Source organism: Paroedura picta, chromosome 8 (genome assembly GCF_049243985.1).
Source record: "Paroedura picta isolate Pp20150507F chromosome 8, Ppicta_v3.0, whole genome shotgun sequence".
Lineage (NCBI taxonomy): Eukaryota > Metazoa > Chordata > Lepidosauria > Squamata > Gekkonidae > Paroedura > Paroedura picta.
The window spans coordinates 5,947,851-5,975,824 of record NC_135376.1 but is presented as its reverse complement, the minus strand read 5'-3'; the positions used below and the strand labels follow the sequence as shown (position 1 = coordinate 5,975,824).

The 27,974-nt window shown below is 41.5% G+C and overlaps 1 protein-coding gene across 1 annotated transcript; it reads right to left on the bottom strand.

Annotated features, from left to right (window-relative positions):
- Nucleotides 1-364: 364 nt before the first annotated feature.
- On the bottom strand, nt 365-27,974 carry LOC143842895 (cytochrome P450 2J2-like). The gene is made up of 9 exons (XM_077348200.1): nt 27,735-27,974; nt 13,464-13,626; nt 11,276-11,425; nt 9,444-9,604; nt 8,358-8,534; nt 6,232-6,373; nt 3,080-3,267; nt 1,993-2,134; nt 365-1,828 (listed from the first exon to the last, which is right to left on the bottom strand). The coding sequence occupies exons 1-9, from the start codon at nt 27,900-27,902 to the stop codon at nt 1,638-1,640; spliced, it is 1,482 nt and encodes a 493-aa protein (XP_077204315.1). The 5' UTR covers nt 27,903-27,974; the 3' UTR covers nt 365-1,637.

Sequence of the window (27,974 nt, the reverse complement as noted above, 5' to 3'; positions counted from 1 at the left end):
GTTGTGTGAGGGCGGGACATTGCAGAGCAGATTATAGTGCGATTGAGCCTCCATATGTTTCTTCTGCTGGTTGCCTGCCAGGTGCCAGCCAGTGGACAGCGCTATTTAGGTTAGTGAATCCACTTTTTGCGATTCCCGAAGTCGAACTTTAAAATTGAGGATGTACCAAGCCGGTTACTGCTCAGACGCTTGATGTTGGTCATATGGAGGGGCCAGAATATAGCGACTTTTTCCGGCAAATATTACGCTACTTTTCATGGGTGCGGAAATCCCCTGGATTTACCACCCTAAATCACGCAAACCTCCAGTGAGCCTTCAGTGAGCCACCAGTGAAAAGACGGTATGGAAGGGGAGATGTGCGATAATCTTGGCAGCTTTGTCCCTCACTCCCACCCTCCCCTCTCCATTTCCTGCTTTGAGTAATTTTTTTCTTTTTTAAAATGTCGTGGTCCATGTTGCAGCAGGACCAGAAACCTTCATTATCCAAGGTGAAATAAAATATTATTTAAAGTGTCCACGGTCTTCTTGGGATCAGGTAGGCAAAACACAGCCCCATTTCTATTTTCTGGAGTTGGGAAATGAGCTGGGAAAGGGGGGGGGAAGGTGATCTGTCAACTTCCTCCCTGTCATTCAGCCATGCGTGCACTTTGTTTTTAAGCTCCCTATTAGCACAAAATATCTTTCTGGCTTCAGTTACCTATCCAGCCTTCTCACAACTGGGGCTGGCAAAAATAGTCCCATTTGCATCTTCTAGATGTGGGAAATGAGCTTGGAAATTGAGGGGCAATTGCCCATTCTTACAGGGGGTCTGACATTTCTCCATAGCAACGGGGCAGTCTTGATTTTATTAAAAATGCATATATGTTGTGGCATTACCGCACAGCAATGCAGAAGTGGCTTTTAAAAAATTAATTTAGCGGCTGGGGCGAGGGAGAAAGTTTCAGTCCATGAGAGAACTGCTGTGCTGTGATTGGTGGCTTGCTGTGATTGACAAGCCAAGGAGAGAAGGGAGAAGCTCACCTTGTTTTCCCTTGCAGCCTCGCTAGGAGGCAAAGAACAGCGATGGGGCAGAGGGAAAACTGGTACATCTTGGAGGGCCCATATCCAGCCTGTGCTGAGGCAACTGCATTGGTTGCCAGCTGTGGCCTGGATCGGATTCAAGGTTTTGGTGTTAACTTTTAAGGCCATCCACGGCTGACCTGGTGGAATAAGCTCCCGGAGGAGGTGAGGGCCCTGACAGAGCTATCTCAGTTCCTGCAGGGCCTGCAAAACGGAGCTCTTCCACCAGGTATTGGTTGAGGCTGGGACCAGGAACAACTGAGGCCCCTCCTCTGGCCAACAGTCTGCCATCTTGCAAACTCCCTCCCCGTGATGATGATTGACTATGGATAGGGAAGGAATGGGATTATGCTGCTTCTTGTGTTTTATGTTATGGGGGGGGGGGAGGGTTGATTGGTTTGATTTGACCCGTCACGAGTCCATGGAGAGCGGTGGGAAAGAAACTGAAATAAAAAATAAATAAATAGAACCTCTGAAACAGAGAACTGAGTCAATGAGAGTGGAATAGTGGATGGAATTCAAATTAATGAAGGGGGAACGGACATGACAGGAAAAGCTGCTTGTTTGATTGTTATGGATCAGGAGTCACTGAGCCTGGGGACAGCACAGAGTTTATAATGGTGTGGAGTCATTGTCAGGCCTTTTACGGGCTCTGAGTTAACTTCTGTCACTCCTTCTGGCAGCTTGAAGGTGAACGCTCTCAGCAGGCTGGTGAAGAAGGTGAAGAGCTCCATCTTTGCCATCTCTTTCCCCAGACACATGCGAGCTCCTGCAAAAGGAAGTAGAGCAAAGCCAGCAAGTGAGTAATAGCTGTACGCATTCTACAGTATTTGTCTGCCTTATTCAGCAGCTAGTGTGTGCAAGAAATTGAGTCTCCTTGAAGAGAGCCCCCTTTCATAGCTGAACTTATAAAGTCTGGACTTTTGCATTTACCTGCACCAAAGAGCAAAAGTTCTTCTCTATCCACAAATTTCCCATCTTTGTCCAAAAAATGGTTTGGGTTGAACTTTTGAGGGGTCTCCCATATCTTGGGATCGTAAACAACCGAGTGGACATCTGGGACAACCATGGTACCCTGCAAGGAAGAATCAGTTGTTAGAGTATGCCCACACCAGCACCAGCACCACCTGCTTTTGTCCCTCACTGTCTCAGTGCTGGCATTCCAAAGATCCTCTTGGAACGTAGAACTCACTTCTTCAAAAGTATACCATAACTTAACATAAAATAATATAAGGAGCTCGGTTGGGTCAGACCAGTGGTTTATCGACTCCAAGTTCTTGTTTTGCACAGTGGACAGATAGTTACCCTGGAGGGCAAATAGTGGCTCCTCACACTGGCATTCAGAGATTTGGTGCAACTGTGTATGGAGGTTCCCTTTAATCACTATGAGTAATGGCCCTTGATGGACCTCTCCTCCATGAATCTGTCCAATCTGTTTTAAAGCCATCCATGCTTATGGCCATCGCTACATCCCCCTGCCCATGATTTTCACATTTTAATCATTTCCTGTGTAAAAAAATACTTCCTTAATGATATTGGAAGTTGTGCCTATGATCCTATCAACATATCCCCCCAAAACCTGTACAGTTTGAAAAATGAAAAGAAATATGTGTTTGCTTGGCAATGGGGCTGATGCAACTGGAACACTGTAGATAAAAAGGTAAAGGTATCCCCTGTGCAAGCACCGAGTCATGTCTGACCCTTGGGGTGACGCCCTCCAGCGTTTTCATGGCAGACTCAATACGGGGTGGTTTGCCAGTGCCTTCCCCAGTCATTACCGTTTACCCCCCAGCAAGCTGGGTACTCATTTTACCGACCTCGGAAGGATGGAAGGCTGAGTTGACCTTGAGCTGGCTGCTGGGATCGAACTCCCAACCTCATGGACGGACAGCTTCAGACAGCATTTTTGCCGCTTACCACTCTGCGCCACAAGAGGCACTGTGGATACATTTCTTAAAATACACTTTGGATAATGTTTGTTCTTGAAATACAGAACTGCAACTATAACCGTCTATTATACCTTAGGAATGAAAGCACCAAGAATGGTAACATCGTCCACCGTTAGTCTAGGGTTCCCAGCTAATAAGATACATTTGAAACGCTGGATCTCATGAATTGTCGCAAAGGTATAGGGCACTTTCTTCCGATCTTGATAGCTGATTATTTGGGAAGAACCAAAAGCATCTTCTATCTCTTTCTGGACTTTCTCTGAGGAAAATGTTGGAAAAAACATTTTATTTATTTATTTATTTGATTTATTACCTACCACTCCCAGGATGCTGGTTCACAGTGGGTTACATCAATAAAACCCCACAATAAAAATATAAAATTATCCCCACTTTAAAAACCATTCTTCCTTCCTGATGACAAGTGCTAGCCTCAGATCCCCCCCATCTGTTCCGTATTTATGAGATTTATTTTGGATAGTTCTTTTGTCTGTGTAAAGTTGAGCAATCATTAGGAGATATTTATTTCATCTGAAATTAGTTCATGCAATTACATTAGGAATATACACTGAGTAGTGGCGGTAGCAATAAATAGAAGATCTTGACTTCTTAGGGAGACACATTTTCCTTATGATAGAAGTATTATTATTATTATTGGATTAATAAACCTCCCTTTAAAGCTAGAAGTAGTACACAACATATTAAAATTTACATAAATTCAATAAAAGCAAAAGAATCTAAAAATAAAGGAACCAGAGCTGCCTAAACTCAAAGCAAACTTGACTGGTCTTTATTGTCCATTTTAATTGCTCCCTTGTTAACTCCCAATTCTGCATGGCCTGGAATCCAGTGCATTGTCCTTCTAGTGGATCTTAAATTTAATCCAAAATTACCTACCAAGAGTGCAACAGTATCACTGAATACCTCACAAGGAACATTTTTTAAAAGGACATAAACAGAACTCTGTAGACAAGAAAAGGTATACATTTTGAAAAAGAGAGCTGTGTGTATAAGAACTGTGGGCATAAGTACCCAGTGGTATACCTGCTATCCTCAGTTGGCTGTTAAATTATACCAAACAGCTATAAGGAAAAGGACTGAAATCAGGGTTCCCCATCTCTAGATGATAGATATCTCTTTGCCTGGAGAAAATAGTTGCTTTAGAAGCTATGGTATTATACCCCCTTTTAAGTCCTTCTCCTCCTCAACTCCTGCCCTTCCCAGACCCCACCCTGTGGGTTTGTGGGTTTACAGATTGTTTTTATGATGTTTATGTCCAATTGGTGCATATGTTTATGGATTCTTGTTTTATATTGTTATATGTTGTTTTGAACCCTGAAGAGGCAGCATAGAAATATATTCTAAATAAATGATTACATTCAATCCATAAAGATAAATTCAAGTGGGCAGCCTTGTTGGTCTGAAGCAGAAGAACAAAAATTGAGTCAAGTGGCAATTTTAAGTTTGTGAAGGAATACATTTTTCTCTTTGGAGATCTGAAATGAGTATACCCTCCACTGATTTCTAAGCCCCCCCCCCCTTGGAAGAAAACAGGCAGAAAGGGGGGGGGTCAGTTCTATTCCTTTTTAGATTTAACTCAGCCCGTCTTCATAAAAATGCTAATAGGTTTAGGAAATGGAATTGCCAAGCTCTCCCCTCCAAACATGCTACAGAGGCTCAGAGATGTCAAATACTAGAGAGACTTTTGGAAAGATTTCCTTGAGATCTCCAGAAAAACCTGGACAGCTGAAGTAACCTTCAAAGTAATGAAAATGCTGCAGCTTTCTAAGCTCAGGAGTCTGTCTTACATTCTAAGATCTGATAGGGCATGTATAGAGAGCGGGACAGAGGAATTGCATTTTACCTAGTTCTTTTGGATCCATTGCTCAATCTTGTGCTGTGCTAAAAGTATGCTTGTGAACATACAATAAATTTCAATAAACTTCATAACTCTGGATGCTGGTAATGATTCTCTGTACCACATAGACATCCATCGACTTGGACACACTATTGTAAAAGGGGAATCAGAGGGAAGGCAAGGAAATTGGCAAGTGGCTATTCCTTCATGGGCACTCAAGACAGTAAACTGTCTCCTTGAAGACCAAGTGCTGGGCAGCAAGAGACAGAAACAAGGCCTTGGAAAGATTTGGAAGAGAAGCTAAGAGCCCTAACACTCCCAGTGGGCCATTTCTTATAAAGATCAGGTGGTGGCATTGAGTTACCTGAGAGAGAAAGAAAAGCCTCTCCAGGTTTTCTGTAAACTGTTGAGGGAAGAGTGGAAAAGGATCTGCAGGTTGGATTAGTCCTGTTCCACCATGAAGACCAACAAAGGTTAATTCTGGGTAAACTTCCAGTGGCACCTTTAAAAGCCAGCTTGGTGTAGTGGTTAGGAACGTGGACTTCTAATCTGGCGAGCTGGGTTTGATTCCATGCTCCCCCACATACAGCCATGGTGACCTTGGGCTTGCCACGGCGCTGATAAAGCTGTTCTGACCGAGCAGTGATATCAGGGCTCTCTCAGCCTCCCCTCCCTCACAGGGTTTCTGTTGTGGGGAGAGGAAAGAGAAGGTGAATGTAAGCCCCTTTGAGACCCCTTCAAGTAGAGAAACGCAGCATATAAGAATCAACTCTTCTTTTTCAGTAATATCAGGACTCTCTCAGCTTCACCTCCCTCACAGGGTGTCTGCTCTGTGGAGAGGAAAAGGAAGGCAAATGTAAGCTGCTTTGAGATTCCCTCAGGTACAGAAAAGCGGCATTTAAGAACCAACTCTTCTTCTTCTTCAGTAAGATCAGGGCTTTCTCAGCCTCACCCACCTCACAGGGTGTCTGTTGTGGGGAGAGGAAAGGGAAGGTAAATGTAAGCCGCTTTGAGACTCCTTTGGATAGAAAAAAGCAGCATATAAGAACCAACTCTTCTTCAATTAAGTTTTATTCTAGGTGTAGCTTTCTTGTGCATATACTTTTTAGATACATTGAAACAGAAGTCACCTCCTGAGCACCCTCCCAAACCTCGACCTATGTATACAAATTATGTGGTGATTTCAGTACAAACCTGGAGCAGGAAGAAATCTAATTTTATACAGGGCAAATTTTCACCAGCTATCCTCCCACCAAATGTTCACAGCTTGTTTGTGCTGATATATTAATCAGGCCCAGGTGATGAACTCTTTAACTGAGTTGCTAGGAATAGAGTGGCACTTCTATACATTACCTAGTTCTTACTTACCTTGGATATCTGGATGAGTCACCATGAGAAGCAGTGCCCATTGCAGAGTGGCACTTGTTGTGTCTGTCCCAGCAACAAATAAGTCGGAAATACACTGAAACAGGTTGGCGTCATCGTATGTTGAAGTGGGATCATTCTTGCTCTGTTATGGACAACAGGAAACAAAATGACAATGACTTTTTGCTTCAGTTCCCAATACACCATCCCAAAGACCCATTCAGTTTTTTCTAGATAGAAGGGGGAAGGATATAATGGGATGGACTCTACAATCTGAACAATGAAGGAATGTCAGCTGGTTTTTCATCCCATAAAGGTAAAGGTATCCCCTGTGCAAGCACTGGGTCATATCTGACCCTTGGGGGTGACCCCCTTCTAGCGTTTTCATGGCAGACTCAATACGGGGTGGTTTGCCAGTGCCTTCCCCAGTCATTACCGTTTACCCCCCAGCAAGCTGGGTACTCATTTTACCAACCTCGGAAGGATGGAAGGCTGAGTCAACCTTGAGCCAGCTGCTGGGATTGAACTCCCAGCCTCATGGGCAAAGCTTTCAGACTGCATGTCTTCTGCCTTACCACTCTGCGCCACAAGAGGCTCTTCTATTATTCTAATGTAGTGTTAATAATATAATTCCATTATTTTACTATATTATCTCCATAAAAATCATATAGTGTATTATATACAATTAAAGATAAAAAAAGAAAATAAATTCCACAGTTTAAAGAAAAGCTATGGATGGTGGTAGCAGAAAAAGGAATTTGATTTGTTGGCAAGATAGGAGCTGGCAAAGCATCTAGTTAGTACAGTAGGGTTCTATTTGCCCCTTTCACCCATTATGCTGTTGCATTCACCGTCAGAATGTGAGAAAAATATTTCTCAGATGTCTATTTAGAGGGGATACTTATTACATTTGCAGACGATACTAAACTGGGAGTAGTGGCAAACACTACCGAAGACAGAATCAGAATACAGGATGATCTTGATAGGCTCGAGAAGTGGGCTAAACTGAATAAAATGAAGTTCAATAGGGACAAATGTAAAGTTCTGCATTTATCTAGGAAAAACTAAATACACCAATACAGCATGGGAGAGACTTGTCTTGGCAGTAGCATGTGTGAAAAGGATCTAGGAGTCTTAGTAGACCATACATTAAACATGATTCAACAGTATGACTTGGTGGCTAAAAAGGCAAATGGGATTTTGTTCTTTATCAAATGGAGTATTGTGTCCAGATCACAGGAGGGGATGGTCCTGCTTTACTCTGCTCTGGTTCGGCCTCACTTGGAGTACTGTGTTCAGTTTTGGGCACCTCAGTTGAAGAGGGATGTAGACAAGCTGGAGTGTGTCCAGAGGAGGGCAACAGAGATGGTGAGGGGTTTGGCAACCAAGGCGTATGAGGAAAGGTTGAGAGAGCTTGGTCTGTTTAGGCTGGAGAGGAGATGACTGAGAGGGAATCTAATAGCCATCTTCAAGTATTTAAAAGGCCACCATATAGAGGATGGAGCAGAGTTCTCTCTTGCCCCGGAAGGATGGACCAGAACCAATAGGATGAAATTAATTCAAAAGAAATTCCATCTAAACACCAAGAAGAAGTTCCTGACAGAGCAGTTTCTCAGTGGAATAGGCTTCCTTGGGAGGTTGGTAGCCCTGGAAGCATTCATTCATTCATTCATTCATTCATTCATTCATTCATTCATTCATTCATTCATTCATTCATTCAATCAATCAATCAATCAATCAATCAATCAATCAATTTATTAACCTCCCCTCACTATGATGTCTCTGGGTGGTGTACATAGAACCAGTAAAAGACGGAATGTACATTAAACTACTTTAACATACTCATTTCAATTAATAGATGACAGCAACATAACTTAGAAACATGAGCAACTGTAACAATTGAGAAGGTGGAGATTGTGAGCTTGGGGCAGTGAGGCTACCTGACAGGGATAGATCTGGCTGCAGGAGGCCCTTCATCACTAATCTTCAGCAGAAAGCCTGGCAGAAAAGCTCTGTTTTGCAGGCCCTATGGAACGGTTTAAGTTCCATTAGCGCCCTGACCTCATTGGAAAGCTCGTTCTATGAAGTTGTGGCCAGGGTCAAGCTGAATTCACAAAATGGATACATACCCTCTCCATCTGAAGTAGATAGTAGTCGATGAAATCCCGCGGATCATGCACTGCCAGTTGCGCCCGATGCGCTTCTGTCTCTCTGCTTGCGTGCGAAAGCACAACATCTACAGCGGCAAATGCCTTCTTGTATGGCCATTTGATATGTTTCATGATCCATGGGAACCCTTCATACAGCTGCAGGAAACATAGAAGCAAATCTGAGCAAGCACATTCATTCTTAGGGAACGGAAGATTGTTCCTGGGTCAAGATCTAAATGAGAGGGAGGAGACATGTGAAGGACACCCCAACTGTGGGTTCGTTCTCAGTTCCCAAAACATAGCTCCAGGAAATGGCCATTTTAAATAGGCGATTAGCAGGATCACGCTGCTTAACTCTCATTCGGAGGATGAGGATATCCTTGACTGATGGGCGATTATCTTTCCCATCGAAACAAAAGGCAGGTACAAATCACAGCTTCCTTTGATCACTACCGGGTGTCACTCTGCTCTTCCTTTCCTGCCTTCTGCAGGGAGTGAAGGTGACATTTGGAAGTTTTGCTTTATGATGGTCCTAGAGTGGCTTTTGCCTCAGTTTTCCTCTTTCTTTTCCTCACGTTGTTGAGGTTTTTTTTGGGGGGAGGAGGAGTTAAATCCTCTGTCTATTTTTATGTTAGCTCAGACAAAGGCTGAAAGAAGATCATCATCCACATCAGAACATTAAACCACAGAGTACTTATTTGCAGCTCTGAGGTCTACCAGTATATAATTTTGTTACCAAGCCCATGGAACTTGTCAAGTTCTGCTGGGCCTGCAAGACAGAACTCTTCTGCAGGATGAATGGTCAAGGCCAGCTAAGAAGCTTACGAATCTAAATGCCAGCCCTCCCTCCCCTCCTCCCTCCCTCTCCCCTGTAGTTAACATCACAAATGGTCTCAGTGACAATCATTGGTGCAGGTAACAGTTTGGGTAGAGTTTCTAAAATTCACTGATTGATTTTAATGTTGATTCATGCATAATACCGTTCTCCCAGCACTACTTTAGCATCCATGCCGTGAGATACCCTAATCTCTCCCCTAGACAACGGGAAAGGTGAAGACTACTCACCAGATGAAATACGGTACCTCCAAATTTGACACTATATTCAATGGCTTTCATGAGCTTGAGGAATTGCTCGTCATCGACAGAATACCGATGCCCAAAAACCAGAGCACATATCACATTGCAGACTGAATTAAGTATGGGTAATGAAGGGTCAAAGGGTTGCCCTGCAAACCAAAATAGATGCAAAACATTAACGGTAGATTTAACTCTCTTGTTAATATGGAGAATGAGATTTCTTAGGCAGGGAACGGCTGGATGTGAGACGTCCTCTCTTGATCTCCCCCCACCCCTTTGGTGTTAGAGAAAGTTTTAGTCCTTCTGCATGCTGATGAATGGTTCTGTTATCAACAGTCCAAGACAGATGAGACTAATGCAAACTAATTTTGATGCTTTCTGTAAGAGGGAGAAGTTTAGAATTAATTACTTGGGGGGGGGTTGTTGAAAGCTATCTAAAAATATGAATGGCCTATAGATGGACATCTCACTGAACGGTGTAAATCTTGGGACACAGTTTAATGAATAACTTAGTTGAAGAATTGATTACAATTTCACAAACCATTCAGCAAATTATGAGATTAAAAAAAAAAAGAAGAAGAATGGTTATATTTATCAAATTTCTAGACTGCCCTCTCAAGACCGGCTCAGGGCGGTTATATTCAAAACACATCCCTCGTAGGATTTGTGATGACAGTTCGGTTATCTCTTTGTAGCAAGCATAGCTCACCAGAAAATAAGGCTAGGGGTTTTCAAATTTTTCCACCCGTTTCAGGATGATCATGAACAAATTACTCCCGGTTATCTCCAGAAGATGCTTCTGTTATTTGCGACAGATGTGACAATTGTCTATTCATGGCAGGCATGATTCAGCAGATAATAAAGCTGGCAGTTTTAGAATTGATGATTTGGAAGATCATGGAAGTTGCAATGCCCCCAAAATTGAAGAGAATCAGAAAAACCTGGCTCAGGTTAGCTCCAGAATGCATCCCTCCCCCCAATAATATATTATACAGTCCTGTATATGTTTAGGAGTTGTTATTCTGCAATTAATCTCATTAGGATGTGAATATCAGGAGCCAAACTGAGAGTGGGATACTCCGAAATGGAACTGAGAGAGTATAATGGGGGGGGGGACAATTCCGTGAGAAGCGATGGGCAAGGATGAGGTGGGTTCTGGTGAAAGAACCTGAAGGTGACTGCAGAGGGCATGCCTTCCTACAATTGGAGCACAGCTCTTCCATGATTATTTTTACTCAGCAGGAGGTACCTCTCTTTTGAATGGACTTTGTTCTCAAGGGAAGTGTGCAAGCTAAGGCAGAAATTCTATGAGCCCAATAGTGAGAGGTCAGCCCTCCTTCTTTTTCAAGGACCACCCCTCCCCGATATCAATATATTGGGCAATGTCTCAGGTCCTCTCCTCCTATTGAAGCCCTTTATCAAAGGCTTTGTTCTAGCTATCATCCAGGCTTGCTTCTTTATAGGAATGGCTCCCTCCTCCTTGTGCCAGTTTGGTGGTGGGGAGGGGAAATTATGAAGCGAGTCCTAACTTTGTTCCAGTTTGGCAGGCAGTGTTAAGACATCATGCATGCCTTTGACAGGCACTAGACTCGATTTCAGCCATGGCTGATAAAGGAGCTACTGCTGAGGTTTTGATTTGTATGATCCTTTTGATGTTCATGTCCTGTTGCTAGTTATGGCTTGTTTGGTAAGCTGTCTTAAAGTAATATTTAAGGAGATAAAGTAAGTTCACACATCCAAGAAGCAATGAATCAGAAGACAATCTTCACCAAAGATTTCTGCAGAGCAGGACATGCCACCCCAGCCCCAATAAAACATACCCTTTGTATGTGCAAAAGTCTCCACAAGTTGATGGGCCTCCTCTTCTATTTGGTTCTGCACACCCTTCTTTCCCATTCCCAGCTTCCGCATAGTAGCTATCCCAAACTTCCTCTGCTGCTTCCAGGTGTGACCATTTGAGAACACGATACCTGAGGCCATCAAAAAACAATGAGATTATACTGTGTAGAAATTCATGTTAACGGTGATTAGAAGAAGAAGAAGAAGAGTTGGTTCTTATATGCCGCCTTTCCCTACCCGAAGGAGGCTCAAAGCGGCTTACAGTCGCCTTCCCATTCCTCTCCCCACAACAGACACCCTGTGGGGTGGGTGAGGCTGAGAGAGTCCTGATATTACTGCTCGGTCAGAACAATTTTATCAGTGCCGTGGCGAGCCCAAGGTCACCCAGCTGGATGCATGTGGGGGAGCGCAGAATCGAACCTGGCATGCCAGATTAGAAGTCCGCACTCCTAACCACTACACCAAACTGGCTCTCTAGAGTTCTCACCGTAGAAATTCTCGTGTCATTCATGTTTAGGCATTCAAGAGTTACCTGTTGTGTAAGGATTGGGATTCTGATGACGAATCAGTCATTGTCTGATACACTGGGCTTTGGCATATTTTTCAGAATCCAGAGCATGAACATTGGAGGAATGTATGGTGGGAAATCTCAGAATTATTATTATTATTATTATTATTATTATTATTATTATTATTATTATTATTATTATTATTATTAATTTATTAATTTATTTATCAATTATACTTATATACCGCCCTCCCCGGAGGCTCAGGGCGGTTTACATTATAACAGAGAACAATACATAAAACAGTCTGTAACATGTATAACTGATAACTAATAATTGTAACCAAATAACAGCACAATATAACGGTATAACAATATAGTACTACAAACAGGTCCAGGGCTTATTATTATTATTATTGGATTTATTACCTGCCACTCTCAGATAAGCTGGCTCATGGGTTACATACAAAATACAAACAATAATACAATTGCCAATAAACCCCCCCCCCCATTAAAAACCCCATAAAATTAGAGAAAAATACAAAAACCATATGGTGGAAATAATAACATTTTATCTAACAGCCCCCACTAACAGCCTGGGTGCCTAGAGAGGGGTATTTCCCCTAACCACGCCAGTGGACCGGCGTGGAAACATATTTTCCAGGGGGGGGAGTCTCACCTTATGTTCTCGTAGCACTAGCCCTGACCTCAACCATAGACCTGGTGGAAGAGCTCTGTTTTGCATGCCTTGCGGAAAGCTGAAAAACTCCTCCTGGACCTAACCCCCCAAATCTTCTTAATCTAGAGGGCAAGGTGCAAGAGGGTGCAGGTAGACTTTGCTACTGTCACTCCTATGGGGGGGGGAGGCCCTGATCTTCCTTGCCATCCGGCCTCAACTCTGTTTTGCAGGCCCTACGGAATGCAGAAAGCTCCTGCAGTTACGCTACATCGGGTTCTCATCAGTTAGAATGAAACCTGAAACAACCCAGTTTGATTTTTGAACATCCCTTGTGTACTGAAGCAGTGAAAAAGTTAAATTCTGTGTTGGGGATTATTAAGGAATGGATTGAAAAGGAAATCTCCCATAATATACAGATCTCCCTGTCTCTCCCCAACCAACCAACCAACCAACCAATAAATAAATAAATAATTGCAAAGCTGGAAAAAGTATAGAACAGTATAACTAAAAGAACAATTGGGTGTGAGTATCTTCCTAGGAGGAAAGACTGAAGACAGAAAAGAGACAACCAAAAGAGACAGTTTAGAAAAGAGACAACCAAGAGAAGACATGATAGAGGCTTATAAAATTATGCATGGAGTGGAGAGTTGACAAAGAAAATGTTTCCCCAAATATGAGAACACGAGGGCTTCCAATGAACCTGATGGGTAATTGAAATTTTGACACAGCAGGTGAATTCGCTTGGAATTCAATGCCAGAGTTTGTAATAACGGTAACAGGAGCAAACAATTTTTAAAAGAAATTAGCTAGATTCATAGAAGATAGGTCTCTGGAATAAAATTAGTTCCCTGGAATAAAAACAAGATGGCTGATACTTTCTGGGTGCTCCTTTGAAAAAAAATAATCCCTAAGATTCCTTTATTAGTTCTCTGGAATAAAATTAGTTCCCTGCAATAAAAACAAGATGCCTTGAATGGGAACTTACCCTTTTCTTGTGCTACAGCTTGATAGAATGGGGTGACCGGTCTCCCAGAGAATATTTCTGAATTCTTTATTAGCCCTTCTTTCACAGCACGAAATCCAGACAGTATTACTATATGCAGAGTCACTCCCCACAGAGTATAAATGTTTCCATATTCCTTAGCTGTCTGCAGTTTGGGTAGAAACAGGTAAATGTTACTTTCCCCCACTCCAGATTTAGGTGGGTGGCCATGTAAATAAATACAAATACAAATACAGATACAGATACAGATACAGATACAGATACAAATACAGGTCTATCAGTATACCTATCAGTATGGGCAGCAAATTCCATTTCAATGTAGCTGGGAAAGTATGTCTGTGCACAAAAATTTATACCCTGAATAAACTTTTGTCGGCCTTAAAGGTGCTGCTAGACTCGACCCCCCCCCCCCCCCGCCACTTGCCCCAGATTAAAATGTGGATTTCAGCGTTCTGCACCTCTGTTGACTTAGATTGCTTCTGCACAGAGTTTTTGCTCAGTACATCAAAGAAGTTCCTGTAGGCTTCCTACATGGTATTTCATAGCTTCCTTGTAAATTGTTTTGAGTGCAGGAATGGGATTCATATAGAACCTGAAATGAAGCTTAACCTTCACACACACACTTGAAAGAAAGGGCTTGGTACAAGAGATTGATTTAATCATACATCTTCTCTAGAGTCTCAGCAATTAGGAAAGTCTGAGAGTTTAAAATCTGAAGAGTATCCTTCTCAAGTACCTTTTCCTTGCTGAGTTGGTCAGGAGAAGGCAGCACGGATTTATGTTTAGGCCAGCCTTTTTCAACTTTTTTACCATTGAGAACCCCCTGAAACAGTCTTCAGGCTTTGAGAAACCCCAGAAGTGGCAAAATTGTGCAGAATATGGTTGGGAAGCATAACTGTGTACATGCCCACCCAGGGCTCCACCCCTCCCCACCCCACCCCACCCCCTCCAGGCTTATCATTGGCCAATGGGGGGCTGGGCAGTCAAAGTAACCCAATATGGTCGTAAAGGTAAAGGTATCCCCAGTGCAAGCACCGGGTCATGTCCGACCTTTGGGGTGACGCCCTCTAGCATTTTCATGGCAGACTCAATACGGGGTGGTTTGCCAGTACCTTCCCCAGTGCCTTCCCCTTCTGGGGCCAAGGGACCAAGCCCTATGAAGATAGGTTGAGGGACTTGGGAAAGTTCAGCCTGGAGAAAAGGAGGTTGAGAGGGGACATGATAGCCCTCTTTAAGTATTTGAAAGGTTGTCACTTGGAGGAGGGCAGGATGCTGTTCGCATTGGCTGCAGAGGAGAGGACAAGCAATAATGGATTTAAACTTCAAGTACAACGATATAGGCTAGATATCAGGAAAAAAATTTTCACAGTCAGAATAGTTCAGCAGTGGAATAGGCTGCCTAAGGAGGTGGTGAGCTCCCCCTCACTGGCAGTCTTCAAGCAAAGGTTGGATACACACTTTTCTTGGATGCTTTAGGATGCTTAGGGCTGATCCTGCGTTGAGCAGGGGGTTGGACTAGATGGCCTGTATGGCCCCTTCCAACTCTATGATTCTATGATTCAGTCATTACCGTTTTACTCCCCCCCCCCAGCAAGCTGGGTACTCATTTTACTGACCTCAGAAGGATGGAAGGCTGCCTTGAGCCAGCTGCTGGGATTGAACTCCCAGCCTCATGGACAGAGCTTCAGATTGCATGTCTGCTGCCTTACCACTCTGCGTCACAAGATGGTCATATGGTCATATCACCCAATAAATGTTTCAGAATTTAAAAAAATATTAAAAATTAATTAACTCCCACCGATTCGGGAAACCCTTCCAAGGCTGTCAAGAAACTGTAGGTTTAGGCGCTGGAGGGTTGTGAGTTAGTAATGGAAGAATTAATTTGTAATTCATTTTCCTCTGAGGGAAAAAAAGTTATCTTGCAGAGGTGAACAACTATTACTGGTTTTAATATTATAGTCAAAGAAAGTATCCAGATTAGTCTGTCTGTTTGCTGGAAGCCTACTATAAAACATAGAATTAATTACTGCTTTAAAGACGTAAAAAGGGAATTAATATAAATGAATAAAAGTGAAGATAATACAGGATCATAAAAATAAAAGCCTCGCAGATGGGGCATTGCCCCTTAACATTCTGCAATAGCTCTTTGGAACTGGATTGTAGTCATTTACAACTTTAAAAATAAACAGTTTAGAGAACCAAACCTCCCCACATAACCTGACAAACAGCTGATCGCGCAGAAAAAAGTCTCTCAATGGCATCAGTTTGATCTGTGGGGGAGGTTTGATTCAGCCCTCCATGCATAGTTTGACAAACAGCTGATCCCACAGAGTGGCTTCTCTCCCTAGGATTGGTTTAGGCAGTTGTAGGGGTCTGGCTTGAACTGTCCTTTCCCATGCAACCTGACAAACATCATAAATGGAGAGGCTTCTCTCCAGGATCATCTGTTTGTTGGACTGCATGGTGAAGACTAGTTAAAACCTGCCTTCTTCTCAGAACGGATAAATAATGAAACACAAATGCAAAAATGGAGTTCATAGGCTGAGGAAGAGTGCTTGCACTCGAAAGCTCACGCCTTGAATAAATCTTTGTTGGTCTACTACTGGACTCTGATTTTATAAATGCAAAAAATATTATACAAATTGAAAAAGTATACAGACAATTTTAATAACAATATACAAATTCTACAAAACTATTCTCAAATACAATTGTTGTTGTTGTTAGGTGCGAAGTTGTGTCCGACCCATCGCGACCCCATGGACAATGATCCTCTAGGCCTTCCTGTCCTCTACCATTCCCCTGAGTCCATTTAAGTTTGCATTTACTGCTTCAGTGACTCCATCCAGCCACCTCATTCTCTGTCATCCCCTTCTTCTTTTGCCCTCGATTGCTCCCAGTATTAGGCTCTTCTCCAGGGAGTCCTTCCTTCTCATGAGGTGGCCAAAGTATTTGAGTTTCATCTTCAGGATCTGGCCTTCTAGGGAGCAGTCAGGGCTAATCTCCTCTAGGACTGACTGGTTTGTTCGCCTTGCAGTCCAAGGGACTCGCAAGAGTCTTCTCCAGCACCAGAGTTCAGAATTCTTTGACGCTTGGCCTTCCTTATGGTCCAACTTTCGCAGCCATACATTGCAACTGGGAATACCATAGCCTTCTTATCTCTTCTAGCTTTTCTCTGGAATTCTGCATTCAATCGGGTGTATCTTTCTCTTTCTCCCTTGCCTTTCACTTCCCTTCTCTCCTTAGCTATTTGTAAAGCTTCCTCAGACAACCATTTTGATTTCTTGCATGTCTTTTTCTTTGGGATGGTTTTAGTTGCTACCTCTTGTACAATGTTGTGAACCTCCGTCCATAGTTCTTCAGGCACTCTGTCTATCAGATCTAATTCCTTAAATCTATTTGTCACCTCTACTGTATATTCATCGAGGATATGATTTAGTTCATACCTGAGTGGCCTTGTGCTTTTCCCTACTTTCTTCAATTTAAGCCTAAATTTTGCAACAAGAAGCTGATGATCTGAACCACAATCAGCTCCTGATCTTGTTTTTACTGACTGTATAGAACTTCTACATCTTTGGCTGCAGAGCACATAGCCAATCTGATTTCTGTGTTGACCATCTGGTGATGTCCATGTGTAGAGTCGTCTCTTGGGTTGTTGGAAAAAAGTGTTTGCTATGACCATTGTATTCTCTTAACAAAATTCTACCAGCCAGTGCCCTGCTTCATTTTGTACTCCAAGGCCAAACTTGCCTGTTATCCCGGTTATCTTTTGGCTTCCTACTTTAGCATTCCAATCCCCCATGATGATAAGCACATCATTTTTTGGCGTTGCTTCTGGATGGTGTTGTAGGGGTTCATAGAACTGGTCAACTTCATCCTCTTCAGCAGCAGTGGTTGGGGCATAGACCTGGATTACTGTGATGTTGAATGGTTTGCCTTGGATTCAAACTGAGATCATTCTGTCATTTTGGGGATTGTATCCCAAGACTGCTTTTCCTACTCTCTTATAAATTATGAAGGCTACTCCATTTCTTCTGCGAGATTCTTGTCCACAGTAGTATACCTGATGGTCGTCTGAATTAAATTCACCCATTCCTGTCCATTTTAGTTCACTGATTCCTAAAATGTTGATGTTCAGTCTTGTCATCTCTCGTTTAACCATGTCCAGCTTGCCTTGATTCACGGATCTGATGTTCCAGGTTCCTTTGGAATAAAAATCTTTACAGCATCGGACTGTCTTTTCGCCACCAGTTACTTCCACAACTGAGCGTCCTTTCGGCTTTGGCCCAGTCGCTTCATTCATTCTGGTGCTATTCGTACTAGCTGTCTGCTCATCCCCAGTAACATATTGGACACCTTCCGACCTGAGGGGCTCATCTTCCGGCGTCATATCGTTTTGCCTTTTGAACTTGTCCATTTGGTTTTAATGGCAAAGATACTGGAGTGGTTTGCCATTTCCTTCTCCAGTGGATCACCTTTTGTCAGAGCTCTCAGCTATGATCTGTCCATCTTGGGTGGCCCTGCATGGCATAGCTCATAGCTTCACTGAGCTATACAAGACGCCTTGCCATGGCAAGGCAACGATCCTTGAAGGGGGTCAAATACAATACACTCTATAAATTATCAAAGGAACATATGATACATGAAGAAGTCAGAGAAAAATATACAATATTTCATGATATCTCCTATGTACAATATTTCAAAAAGTCTCAAGAGTGCAATATTATATAATGTCTCACAAGCAATCAAAACAAATGTTTATAACTCCCAACAGGACCCAGGCGTTCAGCCCGTTTTGCATCAGCTTCTGCAGGGGGATATACAAAGGAGGAAACAAGTGAATAAGGCTTTTGTTTTAATATATAGAGTTGGTTGCAATTATAGAAAAGAACACACAAAGACTTACTGGCTGGCTGTGCCGCAAGCAGGTACTTAGAATAAGTTACTATCCAAACTAGAACAAGTGGAATTTTTCAGACTAACAATAAAGACAACAAACGTTGTGTGTCTCATATGTGGCTAGAAGGTTAAACGAGGGGAGGAAAACAATAATGGAGGTGACATTTCTGCAGACCTACGAGCAATAAGTAAGCTAAATAAAGATTTCAGTAGCACGAGAGATGAGCTAATTAAAGAAATAAAAAACTACGTTAGCTCCTGCAAAAAAGAATTTTCAGTGAACATTATGTACTAGAAGACAAGTGTGGTTGAAAATGCTAAGCAGATTGTTGGGATCCAAAACCAACTGAAATAAATGGTGCCAGTAGTTAGAGAGGTTCAAGAAAGACGCAGATAAAAAGTTGGAGATAACCCAAGAGAAGGTTGAACTTTTGGAAGTTTCAAGCAGGGACAGAAATTTAAGATTTCGTGGAATTCCTGAAAGCTTTCGGAAGAAATATCTAAAGCAAAAGTTTAAAAAGCCAATTAAAAATTCCTACAGAAAGATGAAGATATAGGCATTGGAAAAAAATAACAGGGCCAACTATGCAACCTAGGGATATCCTGACAATATTTAATAAGAAGATCAGAGACTCAATTTTAAGTAAAAACAGAGAAACATTTCTACTCTTTCAAGATCAAGAAGCAAAGTTCTTTCAGGACCTGCATGCAGATTTACTAAGAAAAAGAGGAGAATTTCATTTTTTGTGCCAGATTTTTATTCGGAAGGAGGTCAGATATTACTGGAAGATTCCATTTTTGCTAGAAGGAGTCCTATCTTCAGGCAGACACACCATTAAAGCCATTGAAGAAGCTAAAATTCTGACTGCTGAGCTGGAAAAAGGTAAACAGTTTGAGGACAAAGGCAAGAAATAAAATGGAACATTTGAAAATAATTTCTGTAAATATAAATGATTTGAATGCCCCTGGGGAAAGATCCAAAACTTTTACACAATTAAAGAAATTGAAAGCAGATGTTATCTGCATCCAAGAAACTCATATTAAAAAGAGTCATGAATATCTTTTGGAAGTGAAAAGACTGGGAAAAGTGTATTCAGCCTCTGCACCTTCAAAGCAAAGAGGTGTAGTCATTTATGTTAGTCCAAAATTGTCAGCACAAGTGAAATTTAAATTTCTCCAAGGAAGATAACTTTTTTTTAAAGCTTAAATTGGCAAATGGAAAAGAATGTACATTGGTGAACCTTTACACTCTTTGAGTTTTCAAAATTACCATGGATGACTAGAGGGTGACATAACAAGAATAGGTGATTTAAATGCTGTGCCTGATCCAATAATGAATCCAAATTGTGAAAGGAAGTTTTAAATCACCTTCATCTAGCATCATTCATTGACATTTGGAGAGACCAAAACAAAGCCAAGTGGCAATTTACTTAGTCAGCACAATAGCCATCATATTCCCAAATAGTTAAATGCTGGATAACTAAGGGAATGCTCCCTCAGTGAAAATCAGTAGAGATCTTACTGGCCACTTTCACAGCTCATTCCCCCATTGAATTAATCTTGATACAACAAAGGGGGGGGCATAATAAGATGTAGACTCAATGAAATAGTTTTAGAGAACCCTGAAATGCTGAAAAGATGTCAAGAAGCCCTCAAATATTTTTTTAGATGTAATAACACCACTGAGGACACTAAGATGACTATCTGAGAAGTAGGTAAAGCATTTATGAGGGACAAGTTGATGACTTATTGTGCTACTCTGAAAAGGAAGGCCAGAGAAAAAATTCCCAATATTCTGACGAGGCTGCAGGATTTGGAATTTCAACATAAACAAACACCCATGAAGACACTTTAGAACAAAAATTAAGGACCTACCCCTGGAAAGAGATCTACTACAGACAGAGGAAATTAGGAAGAAGCTTAATTTTTGAATACAAAAGAATTTTGAATTTGCAGATAAACCAGGTAGATGGTTAGCACATAGACTAAGAAAAGCATTTGAAAGAATGATGATGAAAAAGGGAACAGCAATTTGCTACACGGAACAAAAAATTCAGGATTGTTCTGTGGAATTCTACAAATGTCCTCAAACAAAAACCCAAGCAATTCAAGAGTTTCTAGCAGATATCCCAACAAATAAGATATTCTTGCCGCTTTGCCACAAGTCTTCCTCCATACTCACTCAAGTCGTCTCACTTCCCTCTTCCTCTGCTGAAGCTCCCTGATTTACCATACAGCCTGTTTGAAGTGAAGGCAGAGAGGACATCTAGGAACGATCTTATCAGTGGCAGCTGCCAAGTGGGACTGCCAGTCTTCCACTAGCACTGCCAACGAGTCGCCAGGAAGTATTAGTTTTGGTTCTGGATTCACTTTTCCCTACTGTCCCATTTATCACTATCCTCTCTTCATTTGACACCAGCAAGGCATATAAAATGGATTTACTTGTTCACCATGGCTGCTGTAACTTTCACTGGTAAAGTGTACATTATGTAGGAGGTACCTTCCAACTCTGTGATCCTATGTCCCTCCACCCTGGCTATCTGGATCTTCACTGTATCTTTGTTGGTCCCATAACAGAGATAAGACCTCATTCCTGCAACATTGGATGTGTGCTGGCAGGTAAAACTTGGGCAGCATCTTGGGATAAAGGCACATACTGCCTTGTAAAAATGGTCACCAGCTCAGGATTGGGAAATACCTGAAGATTTTGAGGTGGAGTCTATGGAGGTCAGGGCTTTCTGTGAGGTGTAATGTCATACAGTCCTTCCAAAGTGACCATAACCTTCAGGTGAACTGATCTATGTCACCTAGATATCAGTGGTTATCCCAGGAGATCTCCAGCCACCCATCCAACCAGGCAAGTTCTATAATCAGTAATGCTCTCCAGAAACTTATGACAAATCAGTGTTACTGTGAAAACACTCTGGCCTCTTCTTCAAAGATATGGAAGAAGTCTTGCTTCAAGTAAGCAAACACGTCCTGCCGGTTCTGTTCTCTTACTTATTTACTTCCACTTAAAAAAAAAACAAAACTTGTTTTGCTTATTTCTCTTCTTTTGAAAGTCTTTTAAAAAACCAAAATTACCAGTTTAAAATTTTCGGAACTTTGCCAAGTACTTTGAACAGTGTTGCTGGAATATTGAACTAATTGATGAAATAAATGAGTGAAGTCTATGCATCTTCAAGCTTCTGTTAAAAACCATTGCTTTTTTAAACTATTAGAACCTAGCCAAGTACAAACTGGATCCCTGTGCTCTGCTGTCATGACATTAATTACTAAAACAAAGGCCAAGTTTATGTATAAGCATTGAAAAACAACTGTTTTTAAAACGAATATTTTGATCATCTTTGATATAATTCCTTCGATACAAAAGACATCACTGTAGAATCTGGGTGAAACCAGGAGGTATTCTGCATGGAGCCAAATAAAACTCTTTAAAAAACAACCAGTTTAGACCGCTTTATTATTCTACAATCGTTGTTCTGCATTGAATACAGTCTGTTGAAAAACTACGTTCCAATCTCTCTGCATGAAACAATTCATAGCCCTGCCCCCTGTAGTTTTGCCAACTCCGCTTTGTTATCTAATGCAGTCACTAATCTGCATAACTAAAGAGTTTCTCTGCATGGCTAATAGGCCGTCTCAGGCAGGCAGGAGAGAAATGAATCAGTGAAAAGCATCTTTCAGAAACAACGCTTAAAAGACACTTAAAGCACCAAAGAGGCAGTTCACCATGCAGAGCAAAATCAGTTTTGCAGAGTAAATTAACTCTTCTGTGCAGAGATCAGAAAAACAACGATGTATTTAGTGAGTTTTCATCAGCTTATCCATCATGCAGAAGAGGCCCTGTTCTCCTGAGAGGCTGACTAACTTTAGCTTTAGTTTCTATTCAATGGGAAATGCTGCCTCTCACTGTTCATAAGTATAAATGACATTTTCAAAATGGATCTTTCCAAAACAAACTTTTAAATGCCAAAACTATCTGAAGGTATTGAAAGCTTTGATAGGACAACTCCCCCCAAGAAATTGACAAAATGCATGCTCAGTTATTGCAGACATCAAAATCCAAATTATGAGCCACAAACAATCATGTCAGAACAAGGATTGTAATGAGAAGGAATGGACTGGATTGCTGGATTATGATGATGATGATAATTATATTTGTTATCCGCCACTCCCAAGCAGGCTCATGGCGGGTTACAGGTGTCCAGTTAAAACTCTCATTAAGAACCCATTAAAATGGACAAGAAATACCGATACAGATGCAAGCTGAAGTGCTGTGAACCTCAAACTGTTTCAAGAAATCTCAGATGGAAAATCAAAGAAAATTTAAAACCAATAGTGAACCTGAGAGACTTTCTCCAGCTACAAGAAGATGAAATAAAATTTACATGGAAATGTATCATTAGAGGTAAAAGAGAAAGAAATATCACCAAACATAAAAGATCAAAGAATAGAATGCAGAAATTCTACCTATGTTTAAGACGCAGAAGCTGTTGTTAGGAAAGACTGCTGGGGATAAAAATCTTTCTGGCCAAAAGGTGAAAATACTATTTCTCATAGATATCTTGGCTGATATGATAATGGTGATCATGATGTTATTGTTGAAACAGGTTAAAATATTTATTTATTATTTCAATTCATATCCCACCCCACTTCATGGACTCGTGGTGGGTTACCCAAAACCAAATAACAGTCATAACCCCTAAAACCATAAAAACACATAACCCTAATCTCTCCCCCATTCTACAGTCGATCATCACAGGGTAGAAATTCACAGAATGTTATCTCCTTGCGTTTAAATGAGAATATGAAAAAGGGGGGAACAATCAAATAGGAAAGATTTTTTTAAAAAGAAAAACACTTTTGGATATAATATTTTTAAATACAATAGTCATGAAGTCAAAACACTTTTGAAAAGTTGGATGCAATAATGTAATAATGCTATGACATCTTGGACCTGAAAAAGATATTTTAATACATTAAATTAGGAAAGTAAATTTTTTTAGAGATATTAACAATGATTGGTGATGTATTCTTAGATAGAAAAAGTATTTTATTTTTCAAAACTAAGCTTATAAAGGGACCTAAAGCTCAGCAAAAAAATGACTCTTTTTATTTAGGTATAAGATAAGATATTTTCTCTTTTTGTCATATATCTTATTATTATTTATTGATTTAACAGAAAATATTTAAATTTGTCAGTGCTCTAGCACCATAATCATAGAATCATAGAATCATAGAGTTGGAAGGGGCCATACAGGCCATCTAGTCCAACCCCCTGCTCAATGCAGGATCAGCCCTAAGCATCCTAAAGCATCCAAGAAAAGTGTGTATCCAACCTTTGCTTGAAGACTGCCAGTGAGGGGGAGCCCACCACCTCTTTAGGCAGCCTATTCCACTGCTGAACTACTCTGACTGTGAAAATGTTTTCCTGATATCTAGCCTATATCGTTGTACTTGAAGTTTAAACCCATTACTGCGTGTCCTTTCCTCTGCAGCCAACGGAAACAGCATCCTGCCCTCCGTTAATAATATTTCTCTTTTTGTCATATATTATGGTGCTAGAGCATTGGCAAATTTAAACATTTGCTGTTAAATCAATAAATAAAAATGTTTATAATTCAAGTTTTGTTTTGTAATCGATCTGACAGTAGTGATAGTGTTCTTTCAGGTCAAAAACTTGGACTGTTAATGTTTCAAGTCCAGTAGCACCTTTAAGAGCAACAAAGAGTTATGCAAGAGCCAGCACTCTTCCTCAGATTATCACTCGAACGTTCACGCCTTAAATAAGTCTTTGTTGGTCTCAAAGGTGCTACTGGACTCTGATTTTATTGTGCTACTTCAGACCAACACGGCTCCTCATTTGAATCTAATGTTTTACGTATTATTTGGAAATTATATTTCTAAAAGATAAGAAAGTTTAGGTGTGTGAAATTTGATACAGGGAAATTTCTTTTGAAAATGTAAGTCTGTGATTACATGAAAACTATTTTGGTGGGGGGAAATTTGAAGAAGAGAGGAGTAACTGTGCCCTTACTTTTTCTTTCTTCTGCTTTGATAAAGGTTATGTGTAACAGGCTTCCGGAGGGAGGCGGGGTGAGTTCTTCTTTTTTGGAAGCTTTTAAGCAGAGGCTAGACAGCTAAAAAAAAGTCTCAAGCTGCTTAATTATGGCTGATGGGTTTTCTCCTGTTGATTTTATTAATTTAACCAGATAGTGAGTGGGTGGGCAGGAAGGGATGTGCCAGTGTTTGTCTCTTGTGACCCTTCCTGGCATACCCAGGAAATTGCTCATTGCCGCTGTGGGATGGTAGGTGAATTCCCTCCAGGCCAGGCTGGATTCTGGAGATGTTTGGTGGAGGGATCACTTGGGCATGAAACTGGGGTCACCGTTAGTGGGCAGGAGGTTGTGGGTTCCTGCATTATGCGGGGCATTGAACTGGATGGCCCTGGAGGTCCCATCCAGCTCTGTGATTCTATCATTCTAAAAAGGTAAAGGTATCCCCTGTGCAAGCACTGGGTCATGACTGACCCTTGGGGTGACGCCCTCCAGCGTTTTCATGGCAGACTCAATACGGGGTGGTTTGCCAGTGCCGTCCCCAGTCATTACCGACCTCGGAAGGATGGAAGGCTGAGTCAACCTTGAGCCGGCTGCTGGGATTGAACTCCCAGCCTCATGGGCAAAACTTTCAGACTGCATTGCTGCTGCCTTACCACTCTGCACCACAAGATGCTCTTCTATTATTCTAATATTATTCCAGACTAATATGTTTAAAATTTAAGTAAGAACGGGTATGTGAAATTGGATGCATTTAAAAATTGGCTATTTCATTTCTTTTATTTAGCTCTGTGGTAATATGTGGAATATGTAGAGCCTCTTGTGGCGCAGAGTGGTAAGGCAGCCATCTGAAAGCTTTGCCCATGAGGCTGGGAGTTCAATCCCAGCAGCCGGCTCAAGGTTGACTCAGCCTTCCATCCTTCCGAGGTCGGTAAAATGAGTACCCAGCTTGCTGGGGGGTAAACGGTAATGACTGGGGAAGGCACTGGCAAACCACCCCGTATTGAGTCTGCCATGAAAACGCTGGAGGGCGTCACCCCAAGGGTCAGACATGACTCGGTGCTTGCACAGGGGATACCTTTACCTTTACCTTTTAATATGTGGGAAAGACAATGTTTAAAGTGAGGTTTATATTATCATTTTCTGATGTCATAATAAGAACGGTTGTAGAGAGAAAATGTAAATAATGTAATACAAGTTTTGATTGTAATGTGTATGTCAGTCACTTAAAAATGGAATATATATAAAAAGATAAACATATAACAAAGCATGCATTTTCTCCAGGGGAACTGATCTTTGTAGTTTGGAGATGAGCTGTATTTCCGGGGGAATCCCCAGGTCCCACCTGGAGGCTGGTATCCATAGAGGACAACCGCCCATGTAATTTTGGGTTTAGTTCCTGCCCTGCAATCTGACGCAATTATTAATCACCAAGCATATCTGACACATGATACACCCCAGCCCTGCCGGGTCATGGATGTGCTACCCAACTTGCAGCCAGATGTACGTCAGAGAAACTTGCCTTAAACAGAACTTGTTTGATTAGCACTGGGGAAAAAAAAAGATGCTGCAAATGGGGTGAAGGAGATTCTGGCTTCCCACCCAGCCCACTTTGGCTAGAGGCAACAGCAGCAACTTTTCAATTCTTGTGCTCATTGTCCATGTACTTGTGCTTCTGGTAATGACATGCACGTGACAGGCAAACCCACATTACAACAGACAGAGGAAGGTTTAAACTTTGCCTACCATGAACAGAGGATTGATTCAAGTGGGTAGCTGTGTTGGTCTGAAGCAGCACGTCAAAACAAAATCAGAGTTCAGTGCACTCAAAAGCTCACACCTCGAATAAATCTTTGTTGGTCCCTGGACTCTGATTTTGTTTTGATGAACAGAGGAGACACACGCAGGCTAATTACCACAAAGCCCCAAATCTGCACCTGCTTCCTCTCGAAGGAAAGATAATCAGGTCTAGCAAGTTTTATGGGAAAGTTCTGCGGAAACTCCTGAGTCATCAGCGTTACTGTGAAAACATTCTGGAAAACAAATGTTTCTTGCTGCATTGTTCCCAATCCCTTTTGACTCTTCCCCTCTCCTTTGAGGCTGAATCCTTGTTGACCTTTTTTACAGCCAAGCAACATGATGCCATGATGCGGAGAAGGAGGGATCAAAGAAAAGAATTCCTCATTGCTGTTTTCATTTGTTTTCATTGCCTTCATTCAGGCAACCTTTTTATGATGAAAGGGCTAGCCAAAATTCAGGGCAAGAGCGCAGCAAAAAGCCAGTGTAAGAAAGATTATTTGCATAAATAAATATAAAGATAAACACACACACACGTGTGTATATATGTATATAAACACACACACGTGTGTATATATGTATATAAACACACACACATGTGTGTATATATGTACACACATGTGTGTGTGTGTACATATATACACACATATACACATGGACAGACATGGACACATACACACACATGTGTATGATACAGAATTTTAATTGTAATAATCTTTAGAATTTTATAACCGTCCCTAACATTTTCAGTCATGCCTGTAATTTTATCCCACAGGTTGTAAACCGCTCTGAGTCCACGAGGGAAAGGCGGGATAAAAATCAAACAATGGATAAATAAAAATAAATACCGTATTTGCCGGCGTATAAGACGACTGGGAGTATAAGACGACCCCCCAACATTTCCACTCAAAATACAGTACTATGGGCCACTATGGGCAGCTATGTCTATCCCAACTGAAGTGCACCCGGCATATAAGACGACCCCCCCCCCCACTTGGAGGCATGTTTTTCAGGGAGAAAAAATATTCTTATACGCCAGCAAATACTGTATATATATAGCTTTAATATCACTGAAAATGCCATGTTGGTTAATAACCTGTTACGTTTCTGCAACCCGAACTATTGGTTGATTTGAGTCTTTTATACAAGCTCTCAAAATAACTAATAAATATCCACAGGACCACCCTGGGGAATTATTTTAGTGCTCTAGCATAAACCTGTGCATAGTTTGCGCTTGGATTGCTCCGTCATCTCCTGTTCTGTCAAACATCTCTACAGAGCTATTTTAGTCCCATGAAAATCTTTCCCTGCCATTTCCTTCACATGCTGATGATTCTAGCATCCTGTGGTTCCCTTCAACATACCTTAAAGTTTCTTTTCAAAAGTGCCATAGTTCATTTTGTACTGAGCAACATTTGTCCCCAGAGGCATAGATTGCAGAGCATAATCGGCCTTATCTCTCCCCCCTCCCCAGCCAATTGACAATTTAGAAGAAGAGTACCTCAACAAACAGGTTAGGATAAACTCTGAATCCAGCCCAGATAAATTTTGCAGCTATTATATGTAGAGGAGGTCCACGAGGGTACTTCTTGAAAGTTTTGAGCAGTTTCAGAAAGTGTAGAATCAGGAGACACACCAGCACAGCTACCAATATTGCCCGTATCCACATAATTATCCTCCTTCGTCTTGGTATCCTTCTAAGGCCTCTGGTGAATTGAATGCTCTCTGACGGCTTGTTTTC

Bases quoted from the DNA above. Each gene is read 5' to 3' on its own strand.
- LOC143842895 (XM_077348200.1), bottom strand. From the start codon at position 27,902: ATGTGGATACGGGCAATATTGGTAGCTGTGCTGGTGTGTCTCCTGATT. The intron at 2,135-3,079 runs GTATAATAGACG...TCTTCCTTGCAG, and splicing joins TTGGTGCTTTCATTCCTAAG to GGTACCATGGTTGTCCCAGA. The intron at 1,829-1,992 runs GTAAATGCAAAA...TTCCTTTTGCAG, and splicing joins ACTTTTGCTCTTTGGTGCAG to GAGCTCGCATGTGTCTGGGG.